Source organism: Notothenia coriiceps, unplaced genomic scaffold (genome assembly GCF_000735185.1).
Source record: "Notothenia coriiceps isolate Sejong01 unplaced genomic scaffold, NC01 NC01_scaffold00019353, whole genome shotgun sequence".
Lineage (NCBI taxonomy): Eukaryota > Metazoa > Chordata > Actinopteri > Perciformes > Nototheniidae > Notothenia > Notothenia coriiceps.
Window position 1 is genome coordinate 193,389 of NW_011352054.1, and position 17,717 is coordinate 211,105.

The 17,717-nt window shown below is 40.5% G+C and overlaps 1 protein-coding gene across 2 annotated transcripts in view; it reads right to left on the minus strand.

Moving 5' to 3' along the window:
• Positions 1-17,717, minus strand: part of tsc22d2 (TSC22 domain family 2) — a 39,185-nt gene that overhangs the window by 6,281 nt on the left and 15,187 nt on the right. Inside the window, exon 2 of one of the 2 annotated variants that reach the window (XM_010778665.1) lies at positions 12,018-12,089. The exons of the other annotated variant lie outside the window; for it this stretch is intronic. Within the exon in view, the coding sequence (XP_010776967.1) occupies positions 12,018-12,089 (72 nt within the window). The remainder of the gene's footprint in view (positions 1-12,017; positions 12,090-17,717) is intronic. 2 annotated transcript variants of the gene reach the window in all.

A 17,717-nucleotide genomic window follows, 5' to 3' on the forward strand; every position in this document is an offset into this window, starting at 1 on the left:
TTTACATGTTTTCTTTATTCATTTAAAATCGTAATTAAAACTATCATCCTATTTTATTGTATTTAAGTTCTATAATTGTATTCTATGTTATTGCTATTTATTATGTTCTTTATAATATACGCTGTTTTAGTATTTATAATGTTTAAAGGGTTTAAATATGTTCTATTAAACTGTTGAATTGTTATTGTCTTTATTTGTTTTTTGCTTGCCAGTCATGCATGAGGCAGTTTCAACCGTACTAACCTGTTTGTTTGCAATCATTAAATCAAAGTGTATTTTTCAAACAGGAACAACAGATTGCGATGATTTCTATAGTCTTCTTTCTCTCTCGATAAGAAGCAAAGAATGAAACATGAGGCAAATAAGATTCCAAAAATATCAGCTGGTTTGTCTACTGAATTTCTATTGTTTTAAAACTGGCATCTACATTTAGATGTGAATGTATAGCATGACACAAAAAGGGGTAAATTGATCGGTCCAAAAGAAAACAATTACTTATAGTGAAAACCACCATTAAATGATGGGATAGTAGACAAAAAGCTTTAGGAATCTAAACTATAACATATAATAAGTACCATGTATCAAGATTGATGCAAAACAAGTGAAATTTGACCTTTTTAGAGAGGTTTAGAAGAAAAAACCCACTTCTGGGGTCATTTGGGTGTATTTGCCATGTCTCTGGAACCCATCGGTCGATTTTGGTGATTGACACCACTTTTGAACCGTCAGAGCCAATAGAATCGAGGGGAAGTTTCTAAAATTTTGAACAGAAAAGAGCAAAGGTAAGACGTATTTGCCATTTTGGCTCCGTAAAGACAAGTTGTGTGTTGTCTGGTTTTGCCTTCGCTGCCGCGAGTTTTGGTCGCACAGTGATGATACTTACAAGAGGTGGGGACTCGAGTCACATGACTTGACTCGAGTCAGACTCGAGTCCCATATTTTTTGACTTGAGACTTGCTTGACTAACATTGATAAAAGACTTGACTTGGACTTGGTATTCATGACTTGAGACTTGACTTAAGCTTGAGACAGATGACTTGAAAGGACTTGACTGTTTAAAATTAAATATTTGCGTTTGTTTTTGTAGTGGGATATTACGTTTGTTTTTTTCGAAAAACGTGATTATAATGCCATGCGCGCAAACCTGGCAACCCACTAGACGGCAGGAGTGTCAGTTAACATGGCAGCGGCTAGCTTTACCCCAAAAATAGTTAAGTTTGGATTCAAGGATTATTTTGTCGATGACGCTAATAAGAAGAGAACAGCGGTATGCAGGGTCTGCAGCATAAAGATCAGTGACAGGACCACCACAACATCCAACTTCATTCGTCACTCCCAAAAAAACCCACAGAGAAAGGTAGGCTACGTGACTGTGTTGTGTTAGCTAGAAAGCTAACGTTACATTTAAGCTACGTTAGACTTGGTTTCAAATCGATTAAGCAAAGAGAAGACAAAACGGTAAATTAACACTAGAACCGCCAAGGGATTCATTTTGACTAACCCTGATACTAACCCACTTCAGGAGAGAAGAGAGGTCATCGGTCTAAATTAGATTTCAAATTATTAACTGTGTATGTAATGAAAATCATAGTGTGGGTTGAATCCATTTTCATAACCACTGTCTTTTAACTGATTTAAATGCGGAAACTGGGCTTATTCATCAGAATTTCGTATGACTTGACTTGCTTGACCTGAGCAATGACTTGAGTTGACTCTCACCACAGTGACTTGGGACTTGCTTGATACTTGTAGGTCAAGACTTGAGACTTGCTCATGACATGCACATGTAGGACTTACTCCCACCTCTGATACTTACACCATTGGAATCTGTGGAATCTCAGCTTTCATATGATAACTGTTATCATGTTTGTGCAGATTCGATGAAGTATACAATATTTCTAGCGTGAGTTATGTGCTAAGTGCTAATTCAGACGCTCGGCGTTAGAGTTGTGTTTTGTTTCGGTAAAAATGGTTCATATCGTCTGATAGCTGAGTTTCTTCCTGTTAAGTGGGTATGACACATTATAGGTTGTTAAATGTTAAGAAGCCCTGAGACACAGTTTTGTGGAAAAAAAGCAGGCTATGGGGCTTAACAGGTTAAACATCCGGGACACTGAAAGAGAGGATTTCACAAGCATTAGCTGGAATGCGTTTTTGTCAATAACAGAACAGGGAGGGACTTACAGGTCGGATCAAAGTAGCTTGTAAAGTGACTCGAGATCTGGCCTGAAGGAGTTACGAGCAGTGTTTGCGGGACAAGAAACAAATATGTTGTCAGTCAGTGTCCAAGAAAAATAAAGCCAACTGTACATCTTATTCAAAAAGGAAGACATGTGGTGGTTTATATAAGGACTGCTTGCTGTGTTAACCTCAACATGGGCCTTCCCCGCAGACTGCAGCAGAGACACATGCACTCACACACCCCCAAACAAAGTCTCCAGAACCACAAGGCAGCAAATTCCAACTGTGGACACCTCCGGCCCCGGGGGCAGCGCCTCTAAACCGAGACATCTGTGTCATAGTCACCATCACGCTGTGAACACTCAGTCAAGTTCTTCACTGCTTTCAAAACAGTCCCGTTTTTTGGTTTTACACAGACTGAAGTGACCCTTTCCGACACCGGCATGTTCCCTGTTTGACAATGAGCCGTGAATTCTGTACACACAAAATGCAACTGTTGAGAGAGAAAACGTCATTTATGAATCTTTATCTATTCTATGTATCAAAATATTGTCTCCTCCATGACTCTGGGTGCCTCACAAGATGTCTTAAAAAATCTGAAATCTGATGTGTTCTCCACTGAGGCACAGATGCACCGGCACACGTCCCTGTGACAAAGCACTGGTATGCTTTGTCACACTCACTGTAGGTGGGACAGCTGAGTAAATTAGACCTCAGCCCTTCAGTGATAACCCCCACATCCCTCACTGCCTTGGTAATTGTATTTCATAACAATGGCTGGAGGGGGGGGGGGCTGTAACAACAGAGAATTGCACTCACTTTCAGACGCAGAGAGCTGCTTTGTAGCCTAGCTCATGCCATTTGTTTTAAACAAAGCAGTTCAGCGGCTACGCCAGATGAGGTCAGTAGAGGCTCCAACTAGCTCGGAAACAAAGCTTAATTGAAAAAGCAGAGAGCAGCTTCAGGCAAGAGAATCATGTTAAATCATGTTTATCCTAGATTATCTCAAACAAGTAATTGTCATGGGAGAAATAAACAACAAGCTTATTTTTTGGGAGGACATTTTACAAAGCTGTCCTTTCGTTATATCTGTTAAAGAGAGTCATTAAATGTCCACAGGCATACAGTCTGTATGACCCTTGTTTGATTGACCGTTTATAGTTGTGGATGTAGAAAGTGAAAATTTATATTTTTATTCTGCAGGGTCAGGAGTAATGCTTTACATATAAAAAGAAATGTGACATGTTTTGTAAAAAGTTTGAGAGAACTGAAAGTGGGCTTTCTGTTAGACTTACTGTAGAGGTTAAAACCACTGCACACAAATAATGATCAGAGAGAGCGTTCTCTGATAACAAAATCTGTATTTTTTCAGGAGGGCGTTCTCTACAGGGCAGAGCCCATCGTGTTTACCCACCTAGTTAAATAAATTAGATCATGACAGCACTTGATTTCGTTTTTCCATGAAAAGCTCACTGTAAAAAACAAAACACAAAAAAACATTGATGGATTTTAGCTAAAAATCTAACATTTCTAGTGAAGTGTTCCCTTTAGAAATATAACTCTGTTCAGTGCTATTTTTTTTTCAATCAAAAACTTAACATCTAGGGCAGTGGTTCTCAAATGGGGGTACGCGGACCCCTAGGGGTACGTTGGGGTACTGCAGGGGGTACGTGAGATTTATTTTATGTTAATAGAGAAAAAACAACATAAGTAATGCATTTAAACAAACTACTAATAGTAGATTAACTACTTTATTCAAAAGTTTAGTCATTCTGGATAATAAAATGGGAAAAGTAAACTGGGTGCTCTCTTTTCCTCTCCCTCTCCTGACAGCCCGTCAGTCTCGTGCAGCTCGCTGAACCTGTAATAAGTGACCCAACAGAAAAGAATACATATATTTCTAGTTTAGCTAGTTCCATAGTAGATGAACTAGCCAAGTGTGTTAGGTCTAACTCTTAGTGCATTTTGCTCCGCTCAACGGTCCGTCACAGCGGGGGATCTTTGATCCGGAAGAGCTGCGTGTTCTCCGTTAGCAGCAGCTGATCTGATCTCTGATCTCTCTCGCGTCCGGTTATACTTCACTCGCGTTTATGTCCAAATCTATCAGATCTAGCTAGTTCTAGTTAATTATATATGACCGCCTGCTTATCAAAGGACCTAAGCAATAAGCATTGCTTGGCAACGCCTTGTGGCTGCAAAGTATAGCGCAGCATTATGCATATGTTTATATGAGGGGTCAAAATCCCATGCTCATATATTTTTTTCTCTTCATTCCCCACGCCCCCAAAATAAATAAATATACACATTTTAGGAAAAGTAACGAAATTTGAGCAGTGTGGGTTTTATATTAACAGAATTACATATTTCAAAAGGCGAAGTGTAATAACTGCAGTTGCCTCCCTGTCGGAATGACAAAGGTCCTCAGTGAAGCTCAAGCCCATGTTTCCCACTACATTGTAAGTACAACTTATTAAAAAGATCAATTCAAGGCAACTAATGTCGTCTTAGTGTTATTGCATGATGTTAAAATTGGTTTGCCATGAATTTAGTGATGGATTGTAAACATTTGAAATGTATCATTTAAGTGTTTCTCAGTTACAATGTTGTTGTTTTAATCAATCAGACACAGATGGTGCAGCACTTTACTGTACCTCTAGGCATATTTTCCCTAACAAATTGTTTTTGCGCTGATCAGGGGGTACTTGGCTGAATTCTTTTGGTTTCTTTTGGTTTGAGAACCACTGATCTAGGGTGTACCACTGATCTAGGGTGGGGGGGGTGTTTTGAATTTTGACTTGAGCCGTCCCTTATAGATAGGCCTACTGTCTTTTTACGTTAGTGAGCCGGATCCTTTGGCTCGGCTCTCTTAAAGCGCCGGCTGTTTCGGCTCCCAAACGGCTCTTCATGTTACCACAGTTAACCACGGAGCCTCAGTTTCACCGCTGCGAGGCTCTGGTGCTTCGATACTCCGAAAATAATCCCACCAGACTCGTTTGCCCCTCCAACAGAGGGATGTCCTTGTCCTTTTTCCTTTTCGTCATTTCAAGCGATAAAAACTCTCGATCTTCTCTCGAATTATTAATATTTTTTGGACGCCCTTGACTCGCGTTCAGGGCTGAATAAGGGCGTCAAATGACGGCAAGACGGCCCCCTTGCGGAAACGCTGACATGAGGAATACTTTAAATTCCCCGTACAGAGCGAAATTTGCATGTTGCGCTGAAATAGTCACAACACAAAGCATTTGAACTTTTAACAAATTATGTGAACTGGAAAGCTTCAAACAATGGTGACAATTGCAGGATGCTGGAGGTATATTAATATGTGCTTCTGAACATTTTTCAGATGCTGTATTGTCGGGACGTGTCCTCTACATGAAGGGTGACACAATTGAGACTAAACAAAATATGTCAGACCTTTGAGACCTCTTGTCTGGAGATTGAGGTTGTATTTGTCCAGCACTAACTCAGAGCCATGAATAGGTGTGTCTGCTGCCACCAAGCTTCCTGGTAAACAAACCAGAGGAACTGTCCCACGCGGCTCCTTGACTGTTACGCAATCCCAGACCCTACGGACCGCACTCAAAGCCCACCAGCCTGTCCTTCTTCGAGACATGGACATTTATAGGAAACCATGAAGTGGATGAACCGGACGTCAGAGAGCATGAGAAAGAATCAAAACCCTCAGGGGTTTAATAAAGGCAACGATAAGATCTGAAATCATGACACAGCGGATCATCGTCGTTCATTTAAAATGTCTCATGGAAGGCTTCAATATTTCAGCTTTTTTAAGGAGGCTCAAATTTCTGCCAGCAGGGATGTTTGTTAGTTGTTGCCGAGCCACCCTTACAGCACCCGAAAAAATGATAAATCCCAAAGTCTCACAGTAATGGGACCATCAAACTACATCTGCAAACCCAGTGGGGGATCCAGGGCAAGGGTCCACATGCCTTAAATAATCACCGCCTAAAACCAGATCATCAGCATGCACCATGTGCCTCCATATCACATTTCACTACTTTTTCCTTCCCCTCCCAGAGTGATTTGGGCCTTGGCAACTTGTTTGGCTTAATGTAGATTAAGACCCCCACTGGAATGTGTTAAAAGTAATAGTGTAACTGCTGAGGCTTTAATGGGAAAATCCTGGCACCTCTCTGTTAACGAGCCTCTGTATTCAGCAGAGCATTTATCACAGGATCAAGGACTTAGCCTCATTTGGGCTTCTTCTCTGAAGTGAAGCGTCTGGGTCAGACTAATGTCATTAGGCACTATGCTGCAAAAACACTAGGCCTAAAGCATGACTGAGTCGTTGTCTTTCACACTTTCTGGCTATTGCAAAGCTCGACTTTACATTACACACAGACGCAGCTGGGAAGTTATCATAAAGATACAAATAGGGTTTGAGAGCAGAAGGTCAACTTTTTGAAATTGAAATGGAGCTGGAGGTGCCATGCGAAACTGGCTCCCCTTCTTCATCAACTATGCATGTGCGTAATAGTGCAGCGTTTGACTGCAGGCCGGAGGGGATGTTAATGGCGAACAGTAGATGCCTGTGGGTATATTAGGTATCTCCCAGGTGTGAATTCCTCTAACTAACTGAGAGTGAAGCAAGAGGATGCTGAAAGAGGCATGTGTGCTCAGCAAACCTTTCCTGGTTATATAAAAAAGGTACAAAGTCGGCAAAGTTTCTGAAGATGAATTGACAGGATGCATGTTACATCATATTTTTACCGATTACGTGACACATGTCTGTCACGTAAGCGGTAAAAATATGATATGATGTAATTTATCAATTTCTCCCTGAATTTAAAAGAAAAGCCTCCTTAAGTCGGTCAGAGCTTTGCATAATGTCAAGTCACATCATGTCCTTTAAAGCTCAGCAGTTAGTGATTTTGCCAGAGGGGGGGTGGGGGGAGTGGGCCTCCCGTATAACCGCTGAGTAATCCGTTCAAAAAAATGTACTTACTGTTGTGTGTGCTTTTAAGAAAGACCCAAAAATTGAATTGGTTTAGGTTCTCTGAGGTTATGACCCTAGGCCTGTTAGCCATTACAGAATGTTTTTGTGAGTCTGTTTTCCATTGGTATTGAGGAAAGGTGACTCTAATTGAGTTTATCACAAGCAAAATACCCATATTAGGTTCATATTCATTAACAGACGTTGAATAAACACATTGTTCTGAAAGCAGCTTCATTTGAAAAACCAAGTTCACTCGAGTACTTTTCTATCAGTGAATCTGCAGCTTTCCCACGATCAGCTTTCCGCCTCCTCGTCCCAATAATGCCATGCTTGCTTCCCTGTCGTAAATAGTGGCCGTGTACCTGGCCTGGATCAAATAACTCTCCGAAGTTGAGCTTGGGGCCACTGATCAAGTGTGCTCAGTCGGAATATAAATCTGCCTTTTCTTTATTCTCCGTAATCATAAAGTAGATTATGGGCCGAGGGCAGGAAAAGGGCTGCTGCTGCTTTAGTTTGGGCCAATCACAGAATCACAGTGATTTCATTCAGCAGACAACAAATTGCTTTCCTGGAATGTTTACAAATGCAGAGTGTAACTTAAAATTCAGTTAGGGCTGATATACTTAATCCATTGCTTGTGGAGCAATTTACAAGAGGCATGTGGAATTGTAAAGATAAAGAGTTGTGTTTTGATGATAACTTGGTAGAAACTTTCCCACTGATGGCAAAAAGAAGTGAAGTGATGGCAAGCTGCCCAGTTGAGGTTTTACATTTTTCACAAAGCAATCATTTCCAGGAATGCTCCTGTATCCCCTCAAACTGTTTGTGCAATCCTTTCTTCACTTCCAACAAGTCTAACCTTGCAGTAAAGCTGGCGCATGACAAAGGGTGGTGGAATGAGGCGACTCGTCAGCTTTACGTGTGATTAGTTGAACGTTTTGAATAAAGCTGCAGTTAGTCACAGAGCCCGCAGGCAAACATGAGTTGGATGGGAAACAAACAAAAGCGTTCAATCTTTTGCCAGCCGCGGCACCACAAAGTTGCTCAACTGCTACTGTTGTTTTCATGTTCACCTCTCATATAGACCGGCTCACTTTGAAAGAGTCATTTGGACGTTGGTTCAACACAATGCCATGAAAGTGCTTTTGAAACCACATCAACTGACTCATGACAGTTACATCTCATTCATTTAATTATATTTGTTTAGTTAAAAACCGCTGTCATAAACCAGGAGACATTAGATAAACTAGGATATTCCCATGGTCTCTTATCACGCAGTGTACGGTAATATATCAATTATATAAATGCTTATTTCTATTTGATCACAACTGTGAAATAAAACAATCCCAAAAAAGAAACTGTACTGCTGCTTAACCCAATATAAACCACTGAAACAAATTTAAAATACATTAGCATCAGTACCTTTTGACAGTGTTAGTTATTTGAAGCCATGCCAAACATAACATTTGATCATACTATTTAGATGAGATCAGTTTAGTCAAAGGAAGTATCAGGGGCTCAAAAGTGACTTATTAGTCAAATACAAATGCTAATTTTTGGGAAATATGACCGTAAGAATCATAGTCCTTGGAGTTGACCTGAAAATTGTTGCCATAGCGTTTTTTGATTGGGCATACTTACAGTGGGGCAAAAAAGTATTTAGTCATCCACCAATTGTGCAAGTTCTCCCACTTAAAAAGATGAGGCCTGCAATTTTCATCCTAGGTATACCTCAACTATGAGAGTCAAAATGAGAAGAAAAAAAATCCGGAAAATCACATTGTCTGATTTTTAAAGAATTTATTTGCAAATTATGGTGGAAAATAAGTATTTGGTCAATAACGAAAGTTCATCTCAATACTTTGTTATATACCCTTTGTTGGCAATGACAGAGGTCAAACGTTTTTTCTAAGTCTTCACAAGGTTTTCACACACTGTTGCTGGTATTTTGGCCCATTCCTCCATGCAGATCTCCTCTAGAGCAGTGATGTTTTGGGGCTGTCGCTGGGCAACACAGAATTTCAACTCCCTACAAAGATTTTCTATGGGGTTGAGATCTGGAGACTGGCTAGGCCACTCCAGGACCTTGAAATGCTTCTTACGAAGCCACTCCTTCGTTTCCCGGGCGGTGTGTTTGGGTCTTTCAGCATGACAATGATCCCAGTCACGTTTCATCTTCAATGCCTTGCTGATGGAAGGAGGTTGTCAGTCGATCTCACGATACATGGCCCCATTCATTCTTTCCTTTACAAGGGTCAGTCGTCCTGGTCCCTTTGCAGAAAAACAGCCCCAAAGCATGATGTTTCCACCCCCATGTTTCACAGTAGGTATGGTGTTCTTTGGATGCAACTCAGCATTCTTTCTCCTCCAAACACGTCTAGTTGAGTTTTTACAAAAAAGTTATATTTTGGTTTCATCTGACCATATGACATTCTCCCAATCCTCTTCTGGATCATCTAAATGCTCTCTAGCAAACTTCAGACGGGCCTGGACATGTGCTGGCTTAAGCAGGGGGACACGTCTGGCACTGCAGGATTTGAGTCCCTGGCAGCGTAGTGTGTTACTGATGGTAGCCTTTGTTACTTTGGTGACTAGATCTCTGCAGGTCATTGACTAGATCCCCCCGTGTGGTTCTGGGATTTTTGCTCACCGTTCTTGTGATCATTTTGACCCCACGGGGTGAGATCTTGCGTGCAGCCCCAGATCGAGGGAGATTATCAGTGGTCTTGTATGTCTTCCATTTTCTAATAATTGCTCCCACAGTTGATTTCTTCACACCAAGCTGCTTACCTATTGCAGATTCAGTCTTCCCAGCCTGGTGCAGGTCTACAATTTTGTTTCTGGTGTCCTTTGACAGCTCTTTGGTCTTGGCCATAGTGGAGTTTGGAGTGTGACTGTTTGAGGTTGTGGACAGGTGTCTTTTATACTGATAACGAGTTCAAACAGGTGCCATTAAATACAGTTAACAAGTGGAGGACAGAGGAGGCTCTTAAAGAAGAAGTTACAGGTCTGTGAGAGCCAGAAATCTTGTTTGTTTGTAGGTGACCAAATATTTATTTTCCACCATAATTTGCAAATAAATTCTTTAAAAATCAGACAATGTGATTTTCTGGATTTCTTTTTCTCATTTTGTCTCTCATAGTTGAGATATACCTAGGATGAAAATTACAGGCCTCTCATCTTTTTAAGTGGGAGAACTTGCACAATTGGTGGCTGACTAAATACTTTTTTGCCCCACTGTATACAAGTTCATGACTTGACAGGCCAACAACATGTTCTAGATAAAAACCTAAAATGCCACCATAAATCATGAGTTTGTTTGCCTCTGTTTGTTGGTTGCCAATTAAATATCCATGGTAGAGAGTTAGGACTCCAATCAGCCTCCATGAGAAATTACATGGGAATCAAACGTGGTAGTGACTAATGCAAACCACACGTTAATCATGGACATATTTACTTTCAAGTGAAAAACCAACGGGGTGTTACCCTATGGTACTGTCGCTACTCAACAGGTTATCACATGTTTTAGAATAATGAACAATCCATTAGTAACGCAACTTAATGTCTATGAGATTAGGAAACTTTGGTTGTTTTTTTTTGTCCCAAAGTACACAGTATGATCTGTGTTAAAAGCAAACTCAGACATGTCAAAAAAGTGCTCCATATTTCTTAGCAGGAAGGATGTCAAAGAAGACTAACAGAGCACTTAAAAATAAAGAAATTCTGTTCTTCAAAAGCCTGGATGGCAGTGGGTAGTACTGAGAAGTACGTTTACGAAGAACCAAAGTATGTATTTGAAGTTCTTTATACATTACTGATCATACAAAAAGGAAAAATGCATACGATAATTTCTTAAATCTTTAAATAACTTTTTGACCAATTGTTTCAGATTTATCATCACGTTACGTTTACTTGACAAATAGTATTCCAGTTCCCTGACTCAATAAAGTTATTACTGACTAGCTTATCATCGGAGAATAAAAACGGACTTCAGAGAATATGACGTAATACAACACAACCTCTGTCATGTTCTCTCACTGTGATATGCTATTTGCAGCACTGAAATCCCCTTGGCGCTGCGCTGCACACGTCATCGGGGCACGAGAAACCCGAGCACCGAATCCTCGTGACGGGCCACGCGCTCAAAGTGTCACAGAGACTGTGGCCGGACGCTTCCGACAGTGCCATACTCTAACCATGCATTTCACATATAAGAGATATCATTATTCATTTGTTTTGAATGCAACAATGAAGCTGCTGACATCAGAATGTTTTTCCATTACCTAGTCTTCATGTGATAAGTTTTATAGCACATTTTTTCCTCTGGCATTTTATCCTTGAAATTAGCATGACGTACACATTAGAATATAATGAAACACTTCTGTTTTTTTTACACTTTTTATTACTTTAACAAAGTCTATCACTTATTTTCCATTGACATTTAGTGTTTCCTTATCTAAGGCCTGTCCATCACAAAGGGAAATCAAAATCCTAAACTTGAAATGAAGTGTACTGTTCTTAATCAAATCAAATGTGTCAAGTGAGTATACAAAAAAATGTGGCTCTGAAGAATTCAACTGCAATCAGGTTGGAACTTGGAACACGAGGTGTCAAAACAGGTCGAGTTACAACATCACTTGTATAAAACAAAAATGTGAAACAAATCCAACTAGTCAGGAAATGGATGTCTCACCCTTTTGACAGTGGTTACTGATGGGTTTTCAGAAAATGACATTCCAAAACTACATAAACAGCTCAGTCAACATAGACATTTTGTTGCAAGGTGCACAGGGATCAGGGTTCAAGGTTCAAGGGGTGCAGGTCTGGTTTAGCCAGGCAGGCTAGGCCACACACACACACGTAAACACACCCGAGCTCATACCTATCGTTGACAGGCTTTGACCCTCGTAATCTGTTAGGCCGGAAAGCCTGGTAGAAAGCAGTGGACGGGTTCCTGCATTTCAATGGGGGAGGAAACAGAGACAAGAGAAACATGAGTAAAGGTAGGAAAACAAGTACGCGAGGAGAGAGACACATGAGGGAGAGAGGCGTGTTTGACAGAAAAAGAGATGTGAGTGAGAGAAGAGGAGGATGCTGAACCGCTCCGAGGTCAGAGGAAATGATGATACAGATTGGCCGGCTCTTTGCAGAAAAATTACACAATGAAGCAATTCCATGCAAATAAGGGAATATTTTTCCAAGTCTTAAAACATTATCATACAGAATCTCTGAGTAGTTTTATTACTGTCACTTTCAAATTCATCCTGTTTATTGTCGTTTGAAATGGTATTACAAAAAACGTGTTGAAATCACTTGTCTCCGCAAACTGCCTACACATTTAACTGATTTTACAAACCTAACATTCCCTATCCGCTATTAACATTCATGAATGTACTACTACTCTTCAACTACCGGTACTTGGTCAGACTGATTTGTAGAATAGAAAGTGAACTCCAGACAGTGGCGGTTATACTGGGGGGAGATACAATTACGAACCACATCAAATATTTATTAGCATTCAGGTAATTGCTAGCACAGGATGTTAATGATATAACCTGGCAACAAATCTCAGTCCTGGATATCCGTGTTTATGAACAGTCCAATGAGCATGACTAGAAAAATACAGCTCTGTTTGTTTTAAGCGAATATGTTGGTACAGTATGGTTTGGATAATTCTAGTTACGCTGTCTCTTCAACTACACCCACCGCAGCATTGTTCAAACAGAAGTATTCTTCTTCTTCATTTTTAAGATCTCTTTTTTATTCATTTGTTACAAAATAGCAGTATTTCACTAAGTGTATAGTTTTTAAACACTTCAGATCGAATAAGGGAACACATTATATAAATATATGGTATTAACTCAGTTTTGGTGCACAATTTAAGTTTAAGCGCCTGCAAGAAGTTAGATTTCAGATATTTTCAGCATGTATTACTGCGAGCATCTTGAAGCCATGAAAATAAGTAATGACATTTGAACCACTCGCCTTTTAATGCTTTGATTAGACTAAATTAGACTAAAAGCTTTTCATTCGACTGAAAAATAGAGCACACAACTTTATGGTCACTCCAATGGCAACACACAACAAACAGGGCAACAGTTTGAGGAATCATGTAACAGCTAACACATTGGACCAATGCACGCTCCTGGTGGGTTCAAGTTCATGTCAGTAGCCCGTCTGTCTGCTCTGCACCCTAACTGTTAAACTGTGTATGAAAGGCTTGTCCTACTATAAGAGCAGGGGTGGTCTACAAAACAGTTAAGTGGACAGTTACACTTTATAAGAGGCCCTGCAGGACTGATAAACAAAAGCGGGCTAAAGGAATTTACAAGACTAGAAAAGCAGGTTTAACCATCCACTACTGTATTGGTGACTGTCGCGAGTGATTTACAGCGCAGATTCCATATCGGAGCCTTTGAAAGATTTATCAGCGCCACTCCCCACCTCAGCAGCTCGGAGCTGTCCGTTTGCTCGTGCACTGGTGAGGTATTTAGAAACTGCTGTAAGTTTAAAGAGCTCACAACAACTTTATCTTCAACACAGCAGCTGTCAGCTCTCGAGCGAGCCAAAATACCTGGTGTTATTGGGACAGGAGAAGAATATTCTATGCATGATGAGTTCATCAGGCAGAGAGGAGACAAACTAAATATCTGAAGAGAGGTTGAGAGAAAAGCAGCAATTTAAAATAATGGAAATGGAGACAAGCAAAAGGCTTGGTGTGTCACCGCCCCTTTGTACTTTCACGATTGGTTGCTGATGCAAAGGAAATGACCATATTTGGATCCAGTGTTGGGCAAGTTACTTTTAAAAAGTAACTAGTAATAGTTATAGTTACTGCTCTCAAAAAAGTAACTAGTTACTTTATTAGTTGCTAAATTATAAAAGTAACAAGTTACTTTACTTTAAAAATAATAACAATAAAAATACAAATTTTTTTGTTGTTTTTTGCTGACTAGTTTTCTGAAGGTGCAACAGACTCGACCGTTGCGATGGGCAGCATGTCCTCAACAACATACCTGGCAATCAATCTGTTTAGTTGACTCTGGGTGACATGTGGCGATTTAAAAAAATCGTTTTTTGGCTGTTTAGATGGTGTTGCTCCATCTGGGTCACTGCCGGTAGTTGAGACGGTGGGGTCTTTGGCGACTAGTTTTATAGCCCCATGTTACATTAGTTGGGTGCTTCAGGAGATTGGCATTGCTGTTTTTCGATGTGGACAATGCTTTCTGTCCTGCACACAGTTTACATTTTACCGTAAGATTTTTTGCGTCCTTTATCCCCACAAATTGAAAATAGTGGTTATATTTCCAAGTTGCAAATGCGCTGCTGCTCTCGCTGATACTTGCATCTGCCATATTGTGTGTGTGTGTGTGTGTGTGTGTGTGTGTGTGTGTGTGTGTGTGTGTGTGTGTGTGTGTGTGTGTGTGTGTGTGCTGGTGGTGGGCGTTGCCATGTATGTGTGTGTTAGCATTTGCAAGTGTTCGTGTGTGTGTATTTTCCTCATAAGGCAAGACCCGCCAAACTCTGTCTCTGATTGGCTTACCCTGAAATGTTACCCCGCGTTAACAAATCATCACTCCTCTCTGGTTACTTTCACTTTTCCATGGTGCTGTGAGAGGACATCGCTGTATTCGCCTGTAAGTTACATCCGCAGGGAGATTCGGTTCAGTTCCATCACCGGATGTAACGCAGTAACGCACCCATTTAAATCACAGTAACTATAACGGCGTTACTTAATGGGAATAGGTAACTAGTAACGCTATTAGTTACCGCAAAAAGTAGTTGCGTTACAGTAACCAACACTGGTCACCGCACATTAACAGGAGGGGCGGGGATTGTCAGATTGACGTAGAGAAGGGTACTTCGGCCCATCAAATGTATTTGTTTGGCCTATGTCATATAATAAGTACTGCACACAGCCCAGTATTGAATACACAGCTAGGTATGATTTGTTTTACAGCAGGTTGTAAGACCAAATCATTGTAGGCATTCGGTATCACTTCATTTTAAGAGGTTACAAAACAAACATGTTGTCTATAACGGCAACACAGCCAAAGCACAACAACACTGCAGCATCACAACAATAGCAGCTGCAGACTTTCCTCTGTAAACACTTCCAGGAGTACGTACCGTGCATTAAAAATCATTTAACAGAGCCTACAGCTCGACAAACAATTATGTTATTAAAACTTTTAGATTATATAAAAAAAGTGTTAATAGATGCTTTGTACTGCAGTCATATGTAATGAGCAAAGGAAAGAAACGTGTAGAAGCACTGATAATAAAATAAGTAACAGCAAACAGTGCAAGTATAAACAGAGAAGGAAACATTTGGAAAGTTGTCGTTTTTTCAATTTGTTTCCAGCTTTCCAAATGTGAGGATTAAGTGCTTCTCTTTGTCGAATATAATAGTGATCGAAATATCTTGGATAATGGTTGGACTACACAATAATTTTGTCACCAACGGCTTTGGCAATATCATTTTGGAAATTGTTTTCTTCATTTCCTGGAACAACAATTATTGTGAAAATAATCTGCAGATGAAAAATAAATAATAACTGTTATTTGCAGCCCTCGTCACTCATAATCCAGACTCTTGAATATTAAAGCAGTATTTACGCAGAACAGCTGATTCTCTGTGTAAAGTTGCATTCTTTACAGATTCGGCCGAGTTGAGCTGTTGGAACTTGCATTTTTGCTGAAAACAAATATTTGACAGTCAAATTAACTTCTTAGTGTGTTAAAAGTGAAATGCAAATGTATAAACCTTCTCACTGACCCACAGCCCCAAGGAAGATTGAGCAGAATACGTGATGGGAACTCATGTGTACCGCTCAGGCATTTGAGAGGGCACTTATCCGTTACCAATGGGACTGATGTGTTCATGACGGTACTTGACCTTAAGGTGAGTCTCTGCGCACCAGAGTCAGAATTGACTTGGTGTTCCTGTTGTTGAAAGAAGACCAGAGGAGCCTCTATCTCAGGCCACAGCTTGTTAACAATTTGCGTGACTCCAACCAAATCTCAAATATGTGAGGTGGGCGTTTCAGGTCACTTCTGATATAACCCACGAAAGCTTAAAGAGCAACTTGCAGGTTTTTGTTTTTTTTCTACATTTGCACTTAAACTTGCTTGAAAATTACAATTAAAAAAGTGAATGCAGGATTTGATATGTTTTACGAGACATAAGGGCAGGAATTCAGAGGGAAAGGAGCAATTTTGAGCTCTGCTCTTAAAAACGGCTTTTTTTTAAGGTCATACGTCAAACGCGTCATATTACATCACAAAGGGGACACATCACCGCTCTCTGACCGCGGGAATAGTTAGTAGTTGCGTTGAGCAGTTGTGTTGAGCGGTTGTGTTTTAGTGAGCTGGTATTTTTCGGTAGTTTTACATTGTATTTCACCATTTGTAATCATGGTGCAGTATTGTGTTTGTGCAGGTTGCACAAATACCAGCCTGTCAGGACATCGAGTCCACTATTTCCCTAACAGGAAAAGAAAGCTAGTTAGCTTTCGGTCCTGGGTTCGTTTTGTGCAGACAAAGAGACCCCCTCCTTCCCTGCTCTGATATGTGTAGCTCATCAACAGTCCTGCCAGTAACGTTACTATATTATCAATGCTACTTTAGTTATAGCCTGATATATGATAGCTAACTTTACAATGTTGTGATGTGACGTTAGCTAACATTCTGTAGCTAACGCCGATCACTCACCAAGATAGCTGCCCCTTCCTTGCTCTCTCTCTCCCCTCCGGTACAGCTCCGAAGGTAGTGTGGAGTTGCATTAGGTAACGTTTATCAGGAAACCGTATTACATCTCTCTCCCCCCCTTCGCTGCTCTCTCTCTCCCCTCCGGTACAGCACCGTAGTGTGGATTTGCATTAGGTAACGCGAGATACGGCTGATACTTGCGCATTCGTTTCTGTTATGGATCAGTATCAACAGTCCTGCCAGTAACGTTACTATATTATCAATGCTAGTTTAGTTATAGCCTGATATATGATAGCTAACTTTACAATGTTGTGATGTGACTTTAGCTAACGCCGATCACTCACCAAGAGAGCTGCCCAGTTCTCCACTGGTTCTCCTCACACCACAGCTCAATTTCTCTCCGATGGCTGTTATTTCTTCTAATCCTTGGCTGCTCCTGGTCTCTTGGACGCCTAGCAGGCTAATAATTATAAGGTTGTGGTCCGTCATATGCATTCGAATATTCATGTTCAACTTCTTCTGTGTCTTCTGTGTCGAAACTAGCATTGGGATCCATGTTTATTAATACGCCGCTCTCCCCCTTGTTTCCCCTTTGTTACATCACATGCGGGAGGTCACGCGGGGAAGGTTTTTTGATGCGGAAGTAAAAATGTCTTACAAAAACGACGCCAGATGTCACTGTAGTGTATATTTATGTATATGTTTTTGAAAATCTAGTGTATACATCATTTTCCTACACATATATTCACAGGTGTCTTTAACCTGGAAGTTGCTCTTTAAGTTAATATACTATCTTGGTCAATTGACCTGCCTAGATATGTGGAAACTGTTCCCCTTAAAATGTGCGTCACAGCCAAATGTTATCATGCTG